Source organism: Eimeria acervulina, genomic scaffold, assembly GCF_000499425.1.
Source record: "Eimeria acervulina Houghton genomic scaffold, Eah_scaff67, whole genome shotgun sequence".
Taxonomy (NCBI): domain Eukaryota; phylum Apicomplexa; class Conoidasida; order Eucoccidiorida; family Eimeriidae; genus Eimeria; species Eimeria acervulina.
The window spans coordinates 50,944-74,018 of NW_013549666.1; the positions used below are offsets into that span (position 1 = coordinate 50,944).

A 23,075-nucleotide genomic window follows, 5' to 3' on the forward strand; every position below is an offset into this window, starting at 1 on the left:
TATATATATATATTATACTCATGTATAATGCATATATTTTCGGGTTTTTCGTTCGCACAGAATGGCTCAGTTTGAGTTTCAGCGAGTAAGTCTGGGAGGCACGTCTTTTGGAACCGGGAAAAGAACATAGGTACAGAGGTACGGCGAAACCACGAACAACTCCCTGACAAATATTGGTTCAGGCTTCTGCACGCTGCTAGTTTTCTGCATCTATAACTGGCGTCGGCCGCGACAAACCTACTGCATGAGGTTTTAGAATCTGAAAAGCTTGTACGTTTCTGTCTGCTGCTTCGACCGTCGGCGGTAACGTCTTTTGTCTATCAGCGGCTTAAGAGGATACAAAGTCTAGGGTTTATATTTTAAAAAGGAATCAGGGAAGGATGGAGCGGATTGGTTGTCTAGCTCCAGTGGAACGAAGAGCTCATGCTCGGTCGAGGCGCAAGAACCCCCGGCAAACCGGGACAAGACTTCATCCGCATCAGTTTCAAGCAAGGGAGTCGTATCATCTCCAAAGTAGTTGTAGAAACTCCGTGGCTTTCGAATGGCTGCTGAGGGATATGCGCTATTAAGCCGGGGTGTGAGAGCAGCGCCAGAGCCCGATCCAATCGCATCCGCAGCCCCTGAAGCCTCCTCTTGGCGGAAATCTATCAGCTGCTGTTCGACTTCATCTGCCAGCTTGTTAACGCTGTCATACTCGTCGTGTCCTCCCATCTGCAGCTGCGTCAGCGGCAGCTCCGGCGTAGCCTGCTGCAAAACAGCAAGCGGTCGGCGTTACAGCGATGCATAAACACAGTGCAAGCACTGTACTTACTGGTAAGCAACAATGAAGGAAAACACAATGAGGCAGTACTGCAAGGAGGCGGAGAAACCCAAACTGTGCCACTAGCGCGGAAGAAGAAAGCGCAGTTCAGCAGACAGCCGATGCATGCAGCATGTCTCTGTCCAAGTACGTCCATATAAGTTTACATGCATGCATGCTTACGTTCGTCGGGTCTTCGTCTGTTGCATGCGGGACAGCAGAATTGGTTTTGTGGGGGGACTTCCGCTGGGCAATCCGCTGCTGCTGCTGCCGTTGCCACTCCGCCAGCGAAGGCGCCCGTTGCTGCGGGCGCAGCTGAAGTCTGAGGTAACTATGCATCCGGATCAGTTGCATCAACGGGGAGATAACAGGGGGCACATGCGCCGCAGCAGAGTCTGCAAGGTCTTCCGCCGATAGCTTGCTGCCTTCATGAGCGGCTTGCTGCTGCATCTCCTCTCCAGCAACAGCAGTACCAACAGCAGAACCAGCGGCTTGCTTGGCTATGGTGCGGAGAATTTTTTGACGTAGTGGGAGAAAACTGTGCAAAAGACTCTTTGCCTCCTCTGTGACGTCTGATGCAGCAATGCGTTTGGCTATGGCCTCCTGAGACTCGGCTGCGTTCTTCGTTGTAAAGCATTTGAACGCCTTCAGCACACAGCACGCAACACGCACGACAGTTGATACAATAACCGCATCGTCGCTGCCCTTGTAGTGCTGTGCTGCAATGAGGCATCTTGCCTTGCTGGATTCGAGAACGCACACTAGGCAAATCAATTAACCAGGCAAACAGAAAAACATGCAAGCTTGAAGCCGTCTGGCATCACAACCGCATTGGACACGTCAGTAGCCTTGCGCCTCCATGCAAGCCGTCCACCATCGCTTTTTGCTGCATTTGATCTTGAAGATATGTAGGAAGTGCGACGAATAGATTTACAAGCAAGACCATGAAGCTGAATTAATGGTAAAAGAAGGGACGGAAGCCCTAACACGGGGAGATATAAAAAGACTGAACGCAAATAAGGAAGGGATGAGCAAGAAAAAGAACGAAAAACCAGCAATGCTCACCTTGCAGAAGTCCTCAGGCCGCACTATTCGCAGCGTCCAACGCAGTGCATTGAGGTAGCGCCGCACAAAAGAAGGCTGGAGCCGTTGGCGGCCTTCAGGCGTAGACAGCCAATCTGAAAGCAACGACCAAATGCCCAACTAGCAAACGAACACGTAGGGAAACAACAAACAAATGACGAACAGACAGACAGACATATGGCAAACAAACAGACGAGTGAAAAACAAACAAACAAACATATAGCGAACAAAAGAAGGCATGAGCGACAAACTAGCGCACAAAACTAGAAAAGCAAACAAACAAACAAACCACAAATTAACACCTAAATCGCGAACTAAAAGACCAGCAAAAGGAAAACCAGCCAACAGGCAAACGACAACCAAACAGACAGACAACCGATAAAAAGCAACGAGGAAACGTATGCCAAACAAACAGAAAACGAGAAACAAGCGAAGAAGCCAATGACAAGCAAACATACAACAAATGGCGCACGCGCACGCAAAAAAGACAAACTCAGGAAAACTATAAGCGATCAAACGAACAAACGATAAACTAGCAAACAAAAGAAGAACCAACAAACAGCAAGCAAGTAAATGACTAATAGGCACACAACTGAAAATAAACATACGGACAGGCAAAAAACAAACAAGCAAATGAACGAACGACAATCTGGCAAACAACCCAGTGACACACTGGCAAGCAAGAAAATAGCAAGCATGCAAACAAATAAGTAAAGAACTAACCAGTTAGAAAAACATCAACGAGTTAACGTACAAGTGGCAAATTTGCGAAAAGCAAGTGAGAAACTAACAAACAGAAAAACAAACGAAGGATAAACCAGCAAGCAAGCGCGTGAACAGAGGAGAAGCAAACAGACTAACTAACTAACGCATTACAAACAAAGAACCAGAGAAACAAACAAACAAACGGCGAACTAGCCCTCGAATGACGAACAACAAGGAAACAGGCAAACAAGGAAACAAACGAACAAATGAATGACAATATCAAGCAACCAAACCAATGGCAAGCTCGCCAAAGGCGGAAATAAACAAAGAGAAGACAATTTTACAACCAAACGAGATAAAAACTGACGAGCGAACAAACGACAAGTAAAAAAGGCAAGTAAATGTCCGTCTAACCAACCAACAAGTGGCAAACTGGCCAGCGAACACGCCAACAAACAACAAACAAACAAGCAAACGCATGAGAGGGTAGCAAACAGGCAGACAAACGGCAAGTGAACAAACAAACAACGAAAACAGGAAACAAACGAGCAGTTTGATGGAAAAAGAACACCGCAAGTCTAAATGCACTCATCAGCTCCCTATACAGCGGAATCACGAAGATGCAAAAACGAAAGAATACAGCGGCATGGACTTTCAGCCAGCGAAAATACGAAGAAAGAAGCAGCGTATTTGCCAAAGCATGTGTGCATGCATGCGTGCATGCACGCGTAAAAAGGCCACTGACTAGTAAGGTCTTCGAAGGGTTCGCCTCGTATATCAAGTACATCTTGACGCCTTTCTCCTTGAGATGTCCTTTTTTCTTCTTCTGCTCTCACTTTAAGAAGTTGGCGGTAGAAATAAGGCCCCAATACCTGGCACAGTCGAACCTCTCGATACACCCAATCGCCTCTCCCCCACCACAGAGGCTTCACAGGGATGCGCTGCAGCACCTGCTGCAGCTCCTGCAGCTTCCGCGGCTGCTGCGGGCTGCCTCGGCCGCTATCTCTGTTGCCACCACTGCTAGCCCCGCTGCTGCTACTGCTGCTACTGCTGTTTCTGCTGCTGTTGCGACCAATAGCAGGGTGAGGACCGGCGTGGCTCTGCTGCTGCTTCTGCTGCATCCGACGGTCTTTGGGTGCCCCATCAGCCTCTGCTCCCGTCTCCTCTTCCTCCTCCTGCTGGTCCTGCTGCTTCTCCCGTTCGCGGAGGGCTCGTTCCCTGGCGAGTTCCTCGTGGTGTCTTTGGATGTGCTGCAGCAGCTGCTGGTGCTCCTCCTGCTGCTGCACAAGCTGCCGCTGCTCGAAGAGCTTGAGGAAAGGCGCGAGGGGCCCCGCAGGCATATCGTGCAGCAACAGATGAGCCGTTTCTAGGGGAATAGCAGGGAAGATGGATGTCCAGATAAGTGAGGGTTTGCTGCTAAACCCTAAATCTTCATCGCCGCCCCCAGCCGCAGCCCCAGAATGCCCAATGGCCCTCCTCCGCCTCTCCTCGCACCCCTCAAAGACAGAAAAGTATACGCGCAGGTGGCCCCCAACTACCCAGTCTGAAGCAAACAAAAACGCGCAAAACGCTACAGCCTGTAGCAGAGACGTGGCACGGCCGCCCTAAACCCCGAAAGCAGCAGCCAAATCAGCAAACACGACCAGCAGCAGCAGGACCAGCAGCAGCAGCAGCAAGAACGGTGGCAATAGCAACAGCCTTCGGGGAAACGATAGATCCGCCTGCAGCAGCAGCGGCTGCTGCATGTGTAGCAGCGACAGCATTAGCAGCAGCAACGGCAACTGCACCTGTAGGCTGTGTGCACGGAGAATCTTCTTACCCTTTCGAATTCGCTTATACGTGAGGAGTTCTTTAAGGGGTAGCAGCACCCAAGCCCCGATGGCGTCCCGTTGGGGGACATGCGAGTAGCTGTAGAGCTGCTGATGATATGCATACAGCTGGGGGTGCTGCAACAGCAGCCGCTCAAGTGCCACTAGCTGCTGCGCAACCGCATTCGGGTTCATCTTCCGCAGCAGCATTTCCTGCTGCACCAGCAATTCTTCTTGAAGGATTCTATCTCGGGATGTTTGCTGCTGTAGCCTGAGGGCCCTCTCAGCTTGCTGGAATGCAAAGACGTCCCCAAGGCAGGGACTGTCTCTTGGGGGCGTTGCGGTGCTGCAATGGAAGCTTTCCGTTGCATGCGTCTCTTTGAAGGATTTGCTCTTCCTCGAGGTGTCTGCAGATGATCTCAAGGGTTCTGCTGGGGCCTTGGGGGACCCCGGGAGCCCCTCCGGGGGCCCTACCCCGCTGAGCGCATCATGCCACTCCTCGTCTGCTGCAACAACCTCAAGAACGGCAGCTTCTTTACTGGGAACGATCCCCACAAGACGGCACCGAAGGGCTCGCAAGCTTGGAGGGGCCTTTACCTCAGAGGTAGCACCCGGAGACCGCCGAGAGAGGGGCCCCCCAGAAAATGAACCTCCCACAGGGGTCCCCATAGGGCCCCCAAGACCTCGGGGCATGGCAGGCACCACCCATGTTGCACTGGGAGGAGACAGGAAGTGAACCCAAGAAGACACGTCCTGCTGCAACCTGGTTGCGAATAAACAGCAAACGAAACAAGGAAGAAGCGTAAGAACAGCATAGACGAGCTGCAGAGTTCCTGTATGTATGTGTATTCACATATATACATACACATATATATAAGCTGCTTATATTCTATATATTTTTACGTGCAAACGGGTTTTGGGGCTGAGGTTGAAAGCTGCTGTGTACTGTGCGGGCGACTTCTATTGCTACAGGGCCTCTGTAGCACTATTCAAGGTCTGTCTATCTGGGTGTACAGACAGCTCGACAGCAATCAGTAGGCATTGTGTGTCTGGCAACAAGTGTCTCATCTGAGTCTTTCGATGTGCGCCTCTGTCCTTGTTTGTCCCCCTTCTAGAGTGTCTCCCTGTCAGAGTGTCTCCTTATTAAACCGTCTCTGTTAGTGTCTCCTTCGCCCGAGATCCTCTTTATTAAGGTGTCTCCTACATTGAAATGTCTCTCTATCGCACTGTCCTTTCATTGGACTGTCCTCTTCAAAGTGTCTCTCTGTCACGGAGTTCCCCTATTAAGCTTCTAGTGCCTCTCTACTGTGGTGTCTCTCCAATAAGGTGTCTCCTTTGAGGTGTATCCTGAGCTTACAGACGATCCATGAGTTCGTCTTCCGTCATCAGGGGCCTCTCCTTTTGCAACGACTGGGCAAAGAACGAACAGAGGGGACTGACGCCTGAGGAGACACCTGCGGAGACACCTGAGGAGACACCTGAGGGGACACCTGAGGGGACACCTGAGGAGACGCCTGAGGAGACAGGCGCATTTAATATCGGTTGAACGACGAGCTCAAACGGACTGGGGTCCCCCCTCTTTAGGGCCCTGCCGAAGCCCTGCTCCTGTTGCCTCTGCTGCTGCTGCTGCTGCACGCCTAAGACTACAACGCTGAGGGGATCTCCTGGCTGCAAGCTGTTCCAGAGGGCCTCGGAGTCTCCTTTAGGGGGTTGGGATCCCCCCACCATTTTGTCTGGGGGCCCCTCTGATGCCCTTAGGCCCGTACCCCCCCGCGTGTCTCCTCCTATAAACAGCTGCCGAGCAACGGAAACCCTCGCGGGGAGGAGGTGCTGCGCTGCAGCCGGCAGCAGCAGCTGCAGCAGCAAGGAGCTGCTGCTCTTAGCGATAACCCGACCTTCAGCCACAACACAACGCCCTAGCTGCACACCACAAACCCTAAGCCCTAAGCTCTAAACCCTAAACCATCGAAGCCGATGCTCAAGCATACTGAAGCATACCCCAAACAATGCCCTCCCTAAACTGCCTCGTCCTTCCCTTCTAGCCTCGAGTAGAGCTCAGCAGCAGCAGCACCAGCAGGGATGAGCCAGGGGGAGCCCTTCAAGCCAAGGGTTGCATGCAAGAGACACCTGGATTGTTGAACAGGCGCTTGAGGTGTACGTGCACCTCCATACCCACCTTCTAAGGGATGTCTTGTGTCCCGCAGCCAAAAGACAAGATCTAGAATGTCGTCAGAAAGGCCTCCGCTCGCGGCCGAGCCTTGGTGGTGCTGCTGCTGTTGTTGTTGCTGCTGTTGCTGTTGCTGCTGCTGTCGCTGCTGCTGATAGGGATGCGGTTTGAGCTGAGGGGGCTGTTGCGGCTGCTGCCGTTGCTGCTGCTGCTGCGGAGGCGGCGGCATCGGATGCTGCTGGGCTGGTTGGTGCCGCTGTGACAGCCCTCTCTGCTGGTGCTGTTGCTGCTGTTGCTGCTGCTGCCGCGGATCGAGCTGCTGCTGTTTGGTTCTTGGTCCCCTTCTAGCAGCCGCAAGTTGCTGTGGCTGCTGCTGTCTCTGCTGCCTCGTTTGCTGCTGCTGCGGCTGCTGTTGCTGTTGTTGCTGCTGCTGATCCCCGAGGTTCATGCTTCTGCGCTGCTGCTGCATCTTCTTTGGAGCTCTGGACAGATTAGCAGAGGGAGCAGCCTGCGCATGACACCCAGCGCCAAGCCCTAAACCCTAAACCCTAAACCGTAATTCCTAAACCATGGTCAGTAAGCGCTAGACCGAAGGAAAACGGGAACACTTTCTTGCTGAGAGAGACCGCTTGTCTCCCTGCAGTGTGGTTTGGGGCTGCATGCACTGAAACGCACAAGAGGAAGCTGCCCTGCTGCTTTCGAGGAGTGTAAAGATAAGGCCTCTTTTTGGGGGGCCTCTCTCGGGTGTGCAGGTAGGGGCTCCCTTGGGGGGGCGTCTCTGGGGGGTGTTGGCAGGGGTCCCCCTGAGGGGACCCCTCCTGTATGCACAGGCGGGGGCCCCCTAACTCCTCGACTCCTCGCTGCTGGAGGCCTTGGAGGAGGCCCCTTCTTTCCTTCTTGCGGCTGCTGCTCTAGTCCGCTGGCTGGGCTGACAGGCAGAGCAGCGCATGCAGCCCCATCTTTGGCGCATGCAGGTCCCTCCACGCCTGACTGAGAAGGCCTTCGTTCACCCCCAGGCCCAGCCGCAGCAGCAGCAGCTGAAGCAGCAGCAGCGGCAGCAGCATATTGGCTAGGGAGAGTCCGCGCTGGAGTACGTACACCTGGGGGAGCCTGGGGGCCCCTAACGTTAGTTTCTCTGCATGCATAATGGCCCTTACAGACACCCAAACAATTGCGAGTTGCATCGGCTGGGAGGAAATGTCTTAAAGAGGCCCCATGGAGAGATGAAGGAGACAGGGAAGAGCAGCCGGAGACACAAAAACCGGGACAGGGGGCCTGAAGGGCTGTACATCCCACAGGCCTTATCAGAAGCAGCAGCGCCAGCAACACAAGCTGCAGCAAGAGCACCAAGAAGTGCAAACTCCACCCGTGCTGCAGCTGCCGCTGCTGCTGCTGCTGCTGCTCCTGCAGCAAGGGCTCCTTCGGTCTACGTTGCATCATTTCTGCTGCATGCAGCGGCTGGCATGGGGCCCCCAGGGGCCCCCGTTTAGCCGCGAGGGACAACTTGTCGTTTGGGGCTGCATGCAGATTAGTTCATTTGCCTGCAGGCCAACGGTGCTGGAGCACCGAGAAGGCAGGGCGGCAAGGCAGCCCAGGGCCCTTGTAACCGTCTGCAGCTGCCAGTCTCGGGTGTATGTACACCTCAACGACAGCTCCGCTGAGAGGCCCTGCAGACTGCTGTCTACCAGGAGATACGGTTGAGGGGGCCCTCGAGGCCCCACATGCTGGAGGGAGTTCAAGAGAGATCTTCAACGTAGCCCCGAAGGAAATCAGATAAATGGAGGTCTATTAAATAATACTTAGTTTTTTCAAATACATAAAAAGGGTATGAAGGGGGAGAGAGGAGCCGAGCTGCTGCTGGGTCCTTGTGGGGGCCCCTTGCTCGTGGGGGGCCCTCTGTAAACGCAGGTGCCATTGGGTAGCAGCTGCTAACACAAGCAAGCGGCGAAGTTGTTAAGAGCATTAAACAAAGAATATTAATCTAAATAAATTAAATATTTTTAGTTATAAATAGCGAGGATGTTTGGTGAGGAAGCCTGCGATACTTGGCAAGGTTGCAGCGTCGGCTGCGGTACCCCTGCAGCCGACTGGCTGTTGAGTTAGTATATTTCCCTCTATAAGATCCTTTATGTTTATCAATGCCAATAAAAGAATCCATGAATAACTCTTTTGACTTAATTCTGTCAATATACTCCCTGACAATTCAAATAATACTCCGCACACCGACCCACGAGTGCTCACTGCCGACAGCAGAAGACAAAACTCAGCTCGAGCCCTGACACGCCTACTAAAGAAATCCCAACAATTGCAACAAAAATTCAGAAGCACAATTCTAAACTTAAAACTATAGAGCACTATATCCCGCGGCTAGTGCCTGTTTCTCTACGACGGTGTGTGTGTGTGTGTGTGTGCGTGTGCGTGTGTGTTTGCTGTGCACTTACACCTCAAGAATGACGGAAAACCCAAGTGCCTCACCTATCTCGCTACCACCCACTGGTTGTGCGTGGAAGCGGCAGTCTGCTGCGTCGCAGGAGGAAGGCTCTGCGGCTCCCAACAGTCTTCTGGAGCGGTGGCTGCAGCGTCAGGCAGCCGCATGCGGAAGCAAACCACAGCCAACACAGCACAAACACAAACAAAGCATACGCCAAAAATTCCTTCAGCTGAAGGAAGCAATATTCTCCGCCGAACCAGGCGTAAAGGACCTGCTTGCCCCTGCAGCAATACTAACGGGAGAGGCAACACCAACACCGGCAGCAGCAGCAGCGAAGGACTCCGCAGGCCTGCCGTCAACAGACCCTCAACAAGGCAGAACACCAACAGGTGCAGCAGCAAGAACACCAGCAGCAGGCGTAGATGCTACTGCTGCTGCTGCTTCAAGCTTCAGCGTCGAGAAGAAGTTGGAGATGTTTAAAGCTGCAGTCCTCCTGAGAAGGAAACGACAGGAGTTCGAAAGGAGACGCAGGCAGAGTCTCATGGCACTCATACGACGCGCGCAGCAACAGCAACAACAGCAGCAGCAACAGCAGCAGCAACAGCAGCACGAGGTGGTGGGTGCTTCAGTTAGTGGTAACGAGGGGACCTTAGGGTCCCGGGGAAGCGCCCCGCTGCAGCAGCAAGCAGAGCAGCACAAGAAGCACGAACCGGCAGCTTCCTCGAGGCCCCTTCGCACCAAATCGTACCGGTGGAAGTGGGGTAGGGATACAGCGGCACCAGCACCAAAAGCAGCAGCGTCAGCAGAAGCAGCAGCAGCAGGCGGCGGTGCTGCTGCTGCAGATGCCGCACGTGGGTCTCGTGTGCGGCGGAGTATCTGTCGGCGCGTGTCTTTTGTGGGGCGCCGAGGCAGCAACACCAGCAGCAGCAACAGCAGCAGCAGCAGCAGGAGGAGTTCGGGCATAGGTTTTGTCAAGCGTAGGAGTTTGTTGAGTTACGCTGCATCGCTGCAACGGCAGCAGCTGCTGGGGCCGCAGCGGCTGCGGCTGCTGCGAAGACAACTGGAGGTTGTGGAGTTGTTGGGGGAAGGAGCGAGTGGGTCTGTATGGAGAGTGAGACAAAAGGGTAGCAATAAGATGTTTGCTTTGAAGGTAATAGCGAAGGAAAGCCCCAAAGAAGACCTCCACGTTGCATGCGCTCGGCGGTACGCGGAGCGCCACCTGCTGATGCACGGCGAGGTGTCTAGGCACCTGGTGAGGCTGCATGCGGCCTTCCAAGACGAGAAGCGTTTGTTCTTGCTGCAGGAGTATGTGGAGGGGCAGACGCTTCGGGCCCTGCTGCAGCAGAAGGGCTCCCTAGAGGAAACAGAAGCGCGGTTTTTCGCTGCTCAGCTGGCGGAGGCTGTGCATGCAGTACACCTTCTTGGCTTTCTACACCGAGACATAAAACCTGAAAATATTATTGTTGATAAGACAAACCAACTGCGCCTTATGGACATGGGGCTGGCAGCAGCGCCACCCCCTTCGCATGCGCAGCAACGGCGGCGTTCATCTCAACACACAGCAACAGCTACGCTAGGGGGGTCCCCCACAGCAACGCAGCAACACCCGGAGGGGGCCCTCAGCCCTGAAGCCTCTTGCGAGACACTGCGAGGGGCCCTACAGGGGGCCCCCGGCAGCAGCAGCCGCTGCTGCCTTCACGTGCACGCTGTAAACACACCGGAGTGGGGTAAGGGGACCTCATGCTGCATCTTTGGGGGCCCCCGAAGCTCTCCAGGTGACGCAAGCACATCATGCAGCTCAGAGGGGCCCCCCTCGTTTGCTAGCTGGCGCCTTCAGCAACTCCTACACACAGATGAGGGATCTGCTGTCGGTACCCTCCACTATATGGCCCCAGAGGTCGCTCTAGGGGGGCCTCTAAGACACCCTAAATGCACAAACCAACAAAAAGACCCGGAGGAAACCCAACCAGCTATCCAACGTCCGCAGCAAGGGGGCCCCCAAAGGAGCCCCCTGCAGCCACAACGAAGGCCCCAAGAGGATGCTCAAGAAGAGGAAACACAGGTGCCCCCGAAGTGGCCCCCACCGAGGCTCCCAGAGGGGCCCCCAGAGGGCACCCCAAAAAGGCCCTCAGAGGGGCCCTCAGAGGGGCCCCCAGAGGAACCCTCAGGAAGGCCCCCAGAGTCCCAGAAAGACCCTTTTAAGGGGCCCCAGGAGGAGCCTCCTGAGGGGCCCGAGGGGGAGATTCCTGGTGAGGGGCCCCAGAAGGAGCCTCGTGAGGGGCCCCAGGAGGAGTCTCGAGAGAATCTCCCCGGAGGGCCCACCGAAATGCCCATCAAGGGGCCCCTCTGGGGCACCCACGAAGAATGTATGGAGGCTACTGAGCAGGATTCGCTTGAGGGGTTAATGAAGGCTGACTGGTGGAGTTTCGGCGCTGTGGTGTATGAATGCCTCTTTGGGTTTCCTCCATTAGGGCGTTTCTCGTTAAAGGCAAAAGGCCATTGGGCTCGCGATAATGAAGGCATGCAGCAGAGTAACAACCGGAAAGAATGCCAATCAGCCAACGCAGCAGCAGCAACATACGCAGCAGCAGACGCAGACGCAAACGCCGCAAAAGCAGCAGCAGACCAAGCAGCAACAGCAGCAGACGCAGACGCAGCAACAACAACAATAGATGCAGAGGCGGACACAGCAGCAGCAACAGCAGACGTAGCAGCAGCAACCGCTGCAGCAGCAAATGCTGCAGCAGCAAGTGCTGCAGCAGGGGAGGTGGTGAATAACCCGGAGTTAGTGTTGTGCATGCTGCGACAATTTGAGGACTTTATCGTCCTGCCGCCTCCGCCCTTTGTTATGACTAGCAGTGGAGCCTGTAATCAACAGAGAGACAGCAAGAGACACCAGCAGCAGCAACAGGAGCAGGAGCAGCAACAGCAGCAGCGGCAGCCAGCTGTCTCACTGGAGGCAGTAGACTTCTTACGGAATCTGCTGTGTGCACAGGAGAAGCGCTTTGAGTACAGAGATATCAGAAGACACCCCTGGATGTGCAGGGACACCTCATCAAGCAAGGACCCAGTGTCTCCTTCCTCTCCTCCGTTCCCCATTCTCAGCGGCAGCAACAGAAGCAGCAGCACAAGCAGCAACGGAAAGGGAAATACAAGCAGCAGCAGCAACACCAGCAACAGAAATAGTAGTAGGCGCAGCAACAGCAGCGACACGAGCGCCAACAGCTGCAACACGGGCGGGAATACAAACATCAGTACAAGCGGCAGCAACAGCAGCAACAGCAGCAACGGCAGCAACGGCAGCGATTGTCCTGCGGTGCAGGAATCTTCGGCACAGCAGCACAGCAAAAGTGTCTCCTCACAGGAGACGCCTGTCTCTTCTGAGGCAACTGAAAAGAATTCCTCAGCGAACGGAAGGCGGACGCGCATGCAGCTTCAAACCAGTAACACGAAAGTAAACCCAGGGCAGTCTCCTGACTCGTTAACACTTCCTGTCTTCTCGGAGTCCCCTGTCTCCTCTTCTTCTGTCTCATTTGCCCCGCGTCCATCGTCACCTGCTGCAGCATCTTGGGGTCTCCTTCCAGAGTCTCCTGCTGCTGATGCTGCTGCGGGGGTGGGAATAGGGCCGGCTTGTATAAAGGAAACAGCTGGATTTGCAGGTGTCTCTACAGCAGCAACATGGAAGACAGATTTTCGTTTTCTTGGGTTCGAGTTCAACCGCCAGCAGCGCGAGGCTGCAGCAGCGCAGCAACGTTTGCGGGAGGCCCTAGAAAAGCAGGCTTAGCCTTTTGCCTTTATTTGAAGCTGCTGAGGAGGCAAAAGCTGTATCTCTATTTCTCTATCCATCTTTTAAAACTAAGATTCTATTTATTTATAATGCAGCAACATCAACCATGTAAAGACAGAAGGATATATTCAACTCACCCAGCTAATCTCAAGCTGCGAGCAGCAAACAAAAAAAGGAGACAACGCAAAACGGGCCCCCACCTGTAAGTGGGTAGGAGGAGACACTCATTAAATCATGCATGCAATATACACGCAAAGGGACAGACAGACACATGCATACGAGGAGACAGATAGAGTATATACACTAGGAGATAGGCAGCCTAAACCTTCAGCAAAAAGTGAGGGAGGTAGAGCGAAGACAAAACCCTAAACCCTAAACCGTGGGCGGGTCTTCAGAGAAGCCTAAGAGAGTTAGGGTTTGCTATTCAAACGCCAAAACCGTCAACACCACAAAACCCTCGTAACCCTAAGTCCTACACCCTAGATAAAAGGCGGAAGTTAGAGAGCAACTGCACAGGCAAGACAAGGAGTTCCCTCCCCAAACCCTAAACCCTAAACCCTAGGCCTCGCGAAGGGAGTTGTTTACACTGGTTGCGCATTGAACAGCATCCAGTGAAGCGTAGATACACGCACGCCGAGCAACGTCTCTTGGGCACCTAATGCTTGCCAGCCCCCTAAGGGAGTGCATGTGCATGCATGTGCAAGCAGATGGCTCCTCCTATAACCAAGAGAGAGTGAATCCTCTAAACTTCTAGTACCCACTGCTCAATCTATCGAGGAAACAGAACTGTCTGGAGAGCCGACGGTAAGGGCCTCAGAGCCGCTCTGGTGTTTAAAGAGATGGGGTGTACAGACATGCCGCCCCATACTGCACATGGGGGTTTAGGGTTTGCTATGTTGCTCAATAAGAGCAGCTCTACAGGACTCCTTTCCCTCTGGGGAAAGACGGCAGCGCCCGTTAGGTTTGCAGCTTCAACAGGACAAACTGCCTTTTACTAGGTCACTTAAGCACTAAAAGAACAGCAAAAAAGAAGTAAAAGAAAACCCTAAACCTAAACCCTAACGCCCTAAATCCTAACGCTCTAAACCCTCTACTGCCTCTGGAGTCTGTGCGCCCCCCTTGCCTCTTCTAAGGCCTGCAATTTACAGCAGGATGAGGGAAGGCAACGTTTGAATTGCGTTTGTGCTGTTAGAGTCTAGGGTTAAGGGTTTAGCGTTTAGGGTTTAGGGTTTATAGACTGCCTGTCGCTCTCCTGGCTTGAGTCCCCTACGACCTGAGTGTAGCAGTGTACTGGGCGAGCGGTAACGGAGCCATTTTCTTCTACGCGAGGAAGTGTTGATATATTTTATATATAAATAACAATAAAGATATCTGGCGACAGCAGCAGCAGCAGCAGCAGCTGCTGCTGCTGCTGCTGCTGTCCCGGGCGGAGGCGGCCGCTGGTTGAGCGCTGCAGGCCCCGCTGGTTTTAGGGGTTTGTTTGTCTCTGTTGCTAAATAGCGTTGCATGCGTCTTTCGAGTTGTTTCGTAAAGTTGAGGTGTACGTACACTCGAATATAACTGCTGTTGCTGCCCGCCGCCTCCGTCTCGCGGTCCGGCGTCCCTTGTGGACGGAGGAGCGTCTTGTGTTGCAGTGTACATACACCTCAGCTGTGGCGGCATTATTTATGCTGCATATTGTTTTCTGTTTTTCTATACCCCACAACTATTGAAACTGCAACTTTGCTGCAGCTGCAGTTGCCTCGTTAAGGGGGTTCGCCGCTCCTGAGCTGTCTGCCTGCCCTCCTTCTCTGTTTCCTGTCTGGCTCTCTCTTTCTTCTCCCGTTTGTCTTTTTCCTATTCTTTCTTCTTTTCTCTTTTCTCTATAACCCCGAACTTCCGCAGCCGACGCCGCCCTCCTGCTTCCTCGTCTTCCTCTTCTCTCCGCTGCGCTTTCTTTTTACTACGGTCTCGGGGCGTTCTCGTGTTCTTATTCTTTCCCGCATCGTCTCCCTCTCCTAAACAAAACCAGTAAAACAAAACAAAGGCACCCCCCATCATGCAGCCCTCCAGAGGACTGGGGGCCACAGCCGGCGGCTACGCCCCCAACTACCCCTCCGCCCCGCCCCACAGCAACGGCTTCTCTCAGGGCTTCTACCCGAATAACGCAACTCCTGCTAAGGCTCCCTACGGCAACGCCATTGGAGGGGGCCCTCCGGGGCCCCAGGCCCCCCCTGGGGGCCCAGGGGCCCCTGCAGGGACCCCCGGGGCCCCCGCCGCGATGGCTGGCTACTACGGCCAAGACGCAGCGTCCACAGCGCAGCAATACCCACAGCAAATGCCGTTTTCACAGCCGCAACAGCCGCAGCAGCAGCAGCAGCCTATGTATCCGGGGCAAATGCATGCGCCACCGCCGCCCGTGCAGCAAGCGGCTCCTTCCTACCCGCAGCAGCCGCCGCCGCTGCCTCCGCAACAGCAACAGCAGCAGGCAGCACCGGGAGGTCGGTATATGCCAGCGCCTTCTGCTCCGTTTGCTGCTGCTCCTCAGCAGCACCAGCAGGGTCCGCCGCAGCAGCAGCAGGCTTGCTACATGCCTCCTCCTGTGCAGCAGCAAGAGCCACTTGCACCTGTGCAGCAGTCTGGGCCTGGGGGATATATGATGGGGGTATTAAGACAAGGTAGCGGGTCTTTAGGTGGTGTAGGTCCAGGGGGGGGAGCAGCGGGAGGGCGTTCTTCGTATTACCCTGCAGCAGCAGCAGCAGCAGCAGCAGCGCAGCAGCAGCAGGAAGGTGTATCTCAGCAGCAGGCGGAGGATTTGTTGCAGCTAAACGCTCCAGCAGCATTTGTACGGCCTTCTGTATGGCGTATCCCCAGCAGCAGCTCCCTCAGACACAAATGCCATTTGCCTTTAGGGGTTGTGCTGCAGCCGCTCGCTTCGTTAGGCCCTGGTGCTGCTTCTGTACCTCGTATTTCTTTCGGTTCGGGTCTAGTAATTCGTTGCAGACGGTGCAGAACATATGTTAATGCATTTGTCACCTGGGAGGCGAATGGGAGGAGGTGGGTGTGCAATATGTGTGGGGTGAGCAACGAGACACCACAGTTTTATTGCGCTCCTATAGACGCAAAAGGAAGAAGAGAAGATGCAGCAGAGAGACCGGAGCTTTCGAGAGGTTCTTTTGAAATCATTGCCCCTGGAGATTATATGATTCGCCCTCCTCAGCCTCCTGCATTTGTGTTTTTAATAGATGTCTCACACCAAGCTGTAGCAGCGGGGCTTCCTGCTGCTGCATGCAGCAGCATTGCTGCTTCTATTGCTGCAGATAGGCTCCCAGGAGACAGCAGAGCACTTGCTGCTGTCTTAACTTACGACAGCAGCGTGCATTTCTATCGCTTAGATGCTAGCCAGACTCGCCCTCAGTTGTTTGTTGTGCCTCAAGTAGAAGAGATATTCCTCCCTTTAGCAGAAAACCTCTTCGTCCCTCTTCAAGAATGCAAAGAAGCTATTCTTAATACCCTTAATGCCATACCTGATATATGGAGAGCAAACGAGTGTACTGATAACTGCTTAGTAAGCTAAGCTATACCCCTCTTCTTGTTCTCCTCTTCACTTCCATCGTCTTCTACTTGCTCCCTTGCCTGCGTACCTGTTTATTATGTATATTTAATAGTAATATATTACGCAATATGTTGTTTTTATATTGTCTCCTCTGCTGTATAGTCACTTGCTTTCTCCTGCTGTTCTTCCTCCATGCTTGCATTCCTGCATAGTTGCATATATATATATGTATATATGCATATATATTTATACATATACCTATATATTATGTATATACATATATTGTACGTGCTGGCTTGCTGCTGCTGCATTATCCCCCCCCCTGCCTGCTGGTGGTGTTGCTGCAGTTGTTGCTGCTGTACGGATTTTTTTTTAGTTGCTGCTTCTTTTCGTTACTGTCTTATGCTCTTCGTGTGCTTGCTCCTGCCTCCTTTTTGTTGTTGTTACTGTTGTTTCTATGCTCTGTGTTCTGCTACATCTGCTGCTGCTTGTTCTTGTTGCTGTGCGTGGTTTGTTGCTCTTGCTTCTGCATCTGCTGCATCTGCTGTGGCATCCGCTGCTGCATCTGCTGCTGCACCTGCTGCTGCACCTGCTGCTACTGCGATTGTGTATGTGTCTGTGCATTTGCAGGGCAGCGCCGTGCGTGCGGCTGCAATGGTAGCTAAGCATGTGGGGGGGAAGATACTGCTTTTTGCTTCTTCGCCACCGACTGTTGGGGAGGGAGTTGTAAGGAGAGAAATGAACAGAGACAAGGGAGGACAAGGCCAGGGTGAAAGAGACAACGACCTTCTCAAGCCTGCAGCAGAAACGTATCAAGTATGCTCTGTCTCTGTCGATATCTCTGTCTTCGTCTCCGTCTCTCCGTCTGTGTCGCACTGACTGTGTTTTCCTCTCTACTTGTCTCTGTCTCTGTTGTCTGTGTCTGTGTTGGCCGCTGTCTCTCTGTTTCTCTGTCTTTGTTTCTGTCTCTCTGTCTGTGTCTCCGTTTCTCTGTCTTCATCCGTGTCTCTGTCGCTTTGTCTCTGTCCCTGTCTCTTTTTCTTCTTGTCTATCTCACTCTGTCTTTGTCGTTTTGTGTTTCTTTATCTGTCTCTTTCGGTGCGTCGCTTTCTTTCTCTTCTTTCACCTCCATCAGTTGCTTCTTTTTTATGTCTTTTGATGCGTTGGTATGTGCTGCTGCGGTGTATAGACACTAGGGCAGCAGCTGACTCAGTCTCAGCTGTCTGTTGATATGTTCTTATGCCCTCCGGCATACCCAACCGCCTCCAGCGTAGACAACCCCTACTACGCTCCGTCAGGTGGGGGCCCCCAAGGTGGGGCCCCCGGGGCCCCACCTGGGGCCCCCCGCGTGCCTGCGAGCGGCGGTGGTGGGGTTGGGGGTTGTTCTTCCTTTGACTTGGCGTCTTATGCTTCCCTAGCTCAATTTACTTCAGGAGAACTGCGGTATTATCCCGGGTTCTCTCGTGAGCTATACCAAGACAAACTGCAGGCGGAGGTCGATCGCGTCCTCTCTAGGGTTACGGGGTGAGTGGCGAAACTGAGGACACAGCCCCAAGAGATAGAGGGCCGCGTGCATGCATGGGGAACAGATGCATTCATGCATGCTTTCATGCGAGATGTCCATACACCGCAAGAGCGTTGCAGGCAGCGGCATTTGTTGCAGCTTCTCTCGCAGAGGCAGGGGTGGGGGCGTTAATGTGTTGTATCTGTTTGTTGTTGTTGTTGCTTGAAGCTGCATTTTGTTGTATTTATTTGCATCATTGTTGAGCCTTTTGTGTTCTGTTTTGCATGCAGATGGGAAGCAGTGATGCGGGTGCGGGTGTCGCGGGGATGGAAAGTGTGCGAGCGTCACGGGCGTTTTTATTTGCGTGGCGCGGATCTGTTTGTGCTTCCAACTGTACATGAAGATCAGACATTTACAGTGTCTCTTGAGCCTGATGAAGCAGCAGGAGCTGCATCAGGAGACTGTCTCCTTTCTCTACAAGTTGCTCTGCTGTATACACACAGTGACGGAGAAAGAAGAATTAGAGTCCATACGGTCGCTCTCCCTCTTACACAGAACATTCAGGTGAATAAAAATTTATTAAATAATTTAATTACATAATTAATTTTAAAAACCCAATCAATCAATCGAGAGTTTAAATAATACTCCAATTAACTAGTTAGTTAGATTAGTCAGACTCACCCAGTCGTGAAGCAGAAAAGCGTGCATTTAAATTAATTGCATTAAGTTAAATTGTTATATTTAACCGATTAATTAATTGATTTGTCGCAAGTAAGTGGATAGAATAATAGTTTAGTATAGATAATTAGCGCAGTTCCATTCAGCAGTAAATGACCGGAAAAAGTAAAACACATGCGTGTGCGTATGCATACGTCTACATGCGTGCATGCATGCTTGCATGCTTTCATGCATGCATGGGCGTAGTAGAATATATAAAGGCGGACAAGAGGACAAAACAAAGACACAGAAAGATATGCACAAATGAAGAGAGACATAGTGCGACACATGCAGATAAGTTGAGACGAACACAGATCTAGGGAGATAGACATAGCGACATGAAGAGAGACAGGGAAATACAGAGAAAACTAGATAGAAATAGAAAGACAGAGACAGACAGACAGACATAGGCAGACAGCGGTAAGAAAAGGAGACAAGAGAGCGGCAGAGGTGGTGCATGCATTGGGGGCTTGTGCTCTGCATGTGTTTGGGGCTTGCAGGAGATCGCTGCAACCATAGACCCAGAAGTCACCGCGGCCTTGATGTTGCAGCACGCCCTCGACCTGGCAAGTGCATGCATACAAATGCATGCATTGGCATTTGCATTTGTATTTATGCTTGCTTTTGGGTTTGTCTTTGTTGGTGTTTGTGCTTGTTACTATTCGTGTTCGTTTATATTTGTAGCGTCAGTATGCAAGTGTTGCAGTTTGTCTCTGTATTTGCTTTCTTTTGTATTTACGTTACATTTCGATTTGTATTTGCATTTAGGTTTGTGCTGGGAGTTGTATTGGTGTTTGTATATTGGCTTTTGTACATGTATTTGTATTTTTACATGCATTTATGTTTGTATTTATCTGTATTTAGATTTATATTCATGTTAGTCATTATGCTTGTGCCGGTGTTGGTATTGATACTTGTACTAGGCTTTCTATGTGTATTTTTTTTATATTAGTATTTATATTTGAATTTATATTTGTATGTATGCTTGGCCTACCTGAAGATTTGCTTGGATGTGTTTCGTGAGGTATCTATTTATTCTTGTTTGTTTATTTGTTGCACTTCTCTTCCTCTTTCTGCAGTCATTACGAGCAAAAGTTGCTGACGGCCGCGCGTACCTCCAGAATTTGTGCGTCCAATTGATGGCGGCGCTGCAGCTGCCAGCAGGGCACTGCACTGCGCCCTACGGGCCCGTTGCTGCAGCAGCAGCAGCAGCAGCTGCTGCTGCTGCTGCAGCAACGCCCCCCGCAAACAATGCTGAACAACTCAAACGACTCGGATACCTCGTCATGGGAATCCTCAAATCCGCTGCTTTCCGCAACACCAAAGACGGTAGGGTCTAGGGTGTAGGAGGGGTTATGATTAGGGTGTGTGATTGCACTGCGCTTGTTGTTTTTTAGTTTTGTTCAGTGTTTATTGTATTTATCATTGTTGTTTGTGCATATTTTTGTTGCTAGTAATGTTACTATTATTTAACTATTAATAGTTTTATTATTATTGTGTATGCTTTTTGTCTATACTTATTGTTTGTTATTGTTGCGATTATGATGACGGCAATGAGTGCGAGAATTGTATCATAAGCCATTCTGAAGGACGTGCACAAACGCACCAATTGAATAAACAAGGAAATAAGTATAATTTTAAATACAGCCCTAAATACGAATTTAATTACAGTTGCCAGCATAGAGACAAGTGTATTCAAAACCCATACCTAAACCAGAATACAAGTACCAATGTAAACACAAATCTAAACTTAAGTGCAAGCGGCAACATGTGTATTTGTATGCATGTATGGGTGGTTGGATATATATATATATATATATATTTATATATGCATATAACATACATATATGCGTTTGTGTGCGTGTTTGTTTGCAGTGACGAGCGACATGCGGGTGTATTGTTTCCACCGTTTGTCTTGGGCGAGTTTGAGCCAAGTGGTGGTGTATTTATCTCCTCGTTTGTTCTGTTTAACCGACTGGGGAGACAGTGAAGGTTCTGTTGATCCACAGGGCTGCGTGCTGCTGCCCAGCGCGCTGCCACTCACCAGCGAAGTGATGACTCAGCAAGCCGCTTATCTGCTTGAAAACGGAGAACAAATGCTCCTCTGGATTGGAAAGTATGCGCAACAAACACAACAACCCCACCAATACAATACGCTCCAACAACAACCCCACCATTACTTTCTATCAATACGAATTGCATGCAACACTTATCAACAATCCGATATTTACATCACCTTCTGTCTATACGACTTTCAAGTCAAATAAACAACAACCCCACCAATGCATCACCATCTATACGAGGATCAACAGTGAGAAATAGACACCCAGACAACACCCACAGACTTCATGCTCGCTGATCCGTGCTGCTGTTGCTGCTGATGCTGCTGCTGCTGCTGGCGTCGCTGCTGCTTTGTGCTGCTTGTATTTTCAGGTCTGTGTCTCCGGATTGGTTGCAGTCTGTTTTTGGGGTTGCTTCATATGAATACTTGCACCCGGAGGCAGCAGCGCAGTCGCTAGGGTGTACAGACACCCCGTTGGGCCTTCGAACTTTGGCTGTCATCCGCGAGCTGCGGTTGCAGCGGTTGCAGCCCGATTACATGCAGCTGAAGATTTTGCGGCAAGGAGACAGCAGCGAGCAGCTGTGCGTTTCTCTTCTTATCTCACTCTCCTTCGCGCCTCTCTCATGGTCCCCTATTGCCCCCTTGTGTCTCCTCTTGCATTTCTCCGTCTCTGTCTGTCTCCTCTCTCCTGTCTCTCCCCTTCTCTACTCGCGTCCGCTTTTATCTCTCTCTCTCTCTCTCTCTCTCTCTCTCTCTCTCTCTCTCTCTCTCTGTCTCCGCTTCCTTGTTGTTGGTGTTGTTTGTCACCGTCTCTGTTCTCTTTCCAGGATGAGGAGCTCTCGATAGTTTTGTTTCCTGTTCAGTGTTTGTTCTCAGCAGGAGCCTCACCGGCTGTGTGTACTTGGTTGTTTCGTGTGCTGTTAGTTGTGTCCATTAGCAGGCGTTTCATTCATTCTTTGTATTTTATTATTTATTAATTGGTTTTAATTGTTATATAATGGTGGGGGTTATTTCGTTTGCTGCTCTTCTTGTTTTTTTAGGTTCTTTGCAATGCTGACAGAAGACAGAGTGTCGAGTCTCCCGCTCACGGCTTCGGAGTTTTTGCACAAAGTCGGCCAGCGGTCTCTGCCGGCTTTGAATCCTCCTTATCCCTCGCAGCAGCAGCAGCAGCAGCGAGGGTATTGAAGAGAAGCGTCTCTTTTGCTGTAGAGCAGCTTCAGCGGGCGCAGCCGTCGTATCGGCAACAAACAAAACGCGAAAAGAACAAACGATTGCTCAAAGGCAGACAAAAAACAATTCTAATAAACACACACGCACATGCATATGCACATGCGAACCTCTTGCATGCACTTGTAGGGTGTTTTCAGGTTGGAGACAGAAATAACTTATTAGAGACACATCGTCGTCCTCTCCCCCTCTGCTCGTTCCTTTGTCTCTGTTTCTGCCTTTCCCTGCCTCCCTGTCTGTATGCAGCCTTTCCCGCCCTCTGTCTTAGTGTGAGGGCTCCGCAAGACAGCGCTGTCTCCTATCTCCTGCTGTCTCCTGTTTGGTATATCTTGCCCCTAGCTTTTTATCTTATTATTTAGCAACAGCACTTGCACGCGTCTTTGCCAATCTCCTCATCCGTTTCCTTCTTTCAGTCCCGGTGTCTCCATCTCTATCTTTTTTTCTGCCTTTGTTTGTCTGCTGCCTACTATTGTCCTCGGCTACCGTGTGGTGTCTGCCTCTCTTAGCGGCATGCCGATCCGTCTCGCCTTCCTGGGGTGTACGTGCAGCAGGGTGGGGCTGAGTGCTGTAGCCGTTCAAAAGGATTTAGTGTTTAGGGTTTACGGGCCGTCTATTTCTATGGCCAGCAACCCCTAAGGGTGCCGCTAGCTAGCCTGTAGACATCTCTGTTTTTCTGTCTCCTCTCTGGGTCCTTCTGTCTCTACACGCCAAGAAGCAAAGGTGAAGTGAGCAGCAGCAGCAAATGCAGCAGCAGTGGGAGTTGCTGCTGGTGTCTCCTGAACGCCCCAGAGCGTTCGTGGTTTAGGGTGTATATATATGAACAACAACAATTGCCAAGCCAATAAGTTGAACAAATATAATATATATATATATATAATATATATATATATATAGGCATGCACCAGACAACGACTAATGAACGAAACAAATAATGGGGAAACTCTAGGCAAACAAATGCAACGAACAAGTGCAGCAAATAGTGATAGACAAGCATATGCACGAATAATGATAAACAGACAAATCCAACAAATAATGATATACAGACCAACGTAACAAATGGTGAGAGACAGGCAAAAGCAACGAGGAATGAAAAGCGAACAAATGCAATGAATAACCATAGACGAACGAGAAAATGCAGCAAATAGTGGATGGTAAACAAGCAAATGCAATGGGCGTGAGTAGACGCCTATGGACACACGTGCATATATATATATATATATATATATATATATATATATATATATATATAT

The 23,075-nt window shown here is 51.4% G+C and overlaps 3 protein-coding genes across 3 annotated transcripts; 2 read left to right on the forward strand and 1 right to left on the reverse strand.

Annotated features, from left to right (window-relative positions):
• Positions 1-345: 345 nt before the first annotated feature.
• Positions 346-8,002, reverse strand: EAH_00012210 (hypothetical protein, conserved; the record flags this gene model as incomplete). Its single annotated transcript, XM_013394733.1, has 8 exons — positions 346-747; positions 983-1,444; positions 1,865-1,977; positions 3,333-4,130; positions 4,407-5,158; positions 5,753-6,290; positions 6,572-7,070; positions 7,238-8,002. 8 exons carry the CDS (start codon positions 8,000-8,002, stop codon positions 346-348), a joined length of 4,329 nt encoding a protein of 1,442 aa, XP_013250187.1.
• A 1,010-nt stretch (positions 8,003-9,012) lies between these two features.
• On the forward strand, positions 9,013-12,777 carry EAH_00012220 (SRS47A, putative; the record flags this gene model as incomplete). The annotated part of the gene is made up of 1 exon (XM_013394734.1): positions 9,013-12,777. The coding sequence occupies one exon, from the start codon at positions 9,013-9,015 to the stop codon at positions 12,775-12,777; it is 3,765 nt and encodes a 1,254-aa protein (XP_013250188.1).
• Positions 12,778-14,818: 2,041 nt separating this feature from the next.
• EAH_00012230 (transport protein Sec24, putative) lies at positions 14,819-21,783 on the forward strand (the record flags this gene model as incomplete). The annotated part of the gene is made up of 8 exons (XM_013394735.1): positions 14,819-16,327; positions 16,946-17,131; positions 17,505-17,839; positions 18,110-18,383; positions 19,616-19,865; positions 20,412-20,652; positions 20,970-21,179; positions 21,639-21,783. The coding sequence occupies 8 exons, from the start codon at positions 14,819-14,821 to the stop codon at positions 21,781-21,783; spliced, it is 3,150 nt and encodes a 1,049-aa protein (XP_013250189.1).
• Positions 21,784-23,075: the final 1,292 nt, after the last annotated feature.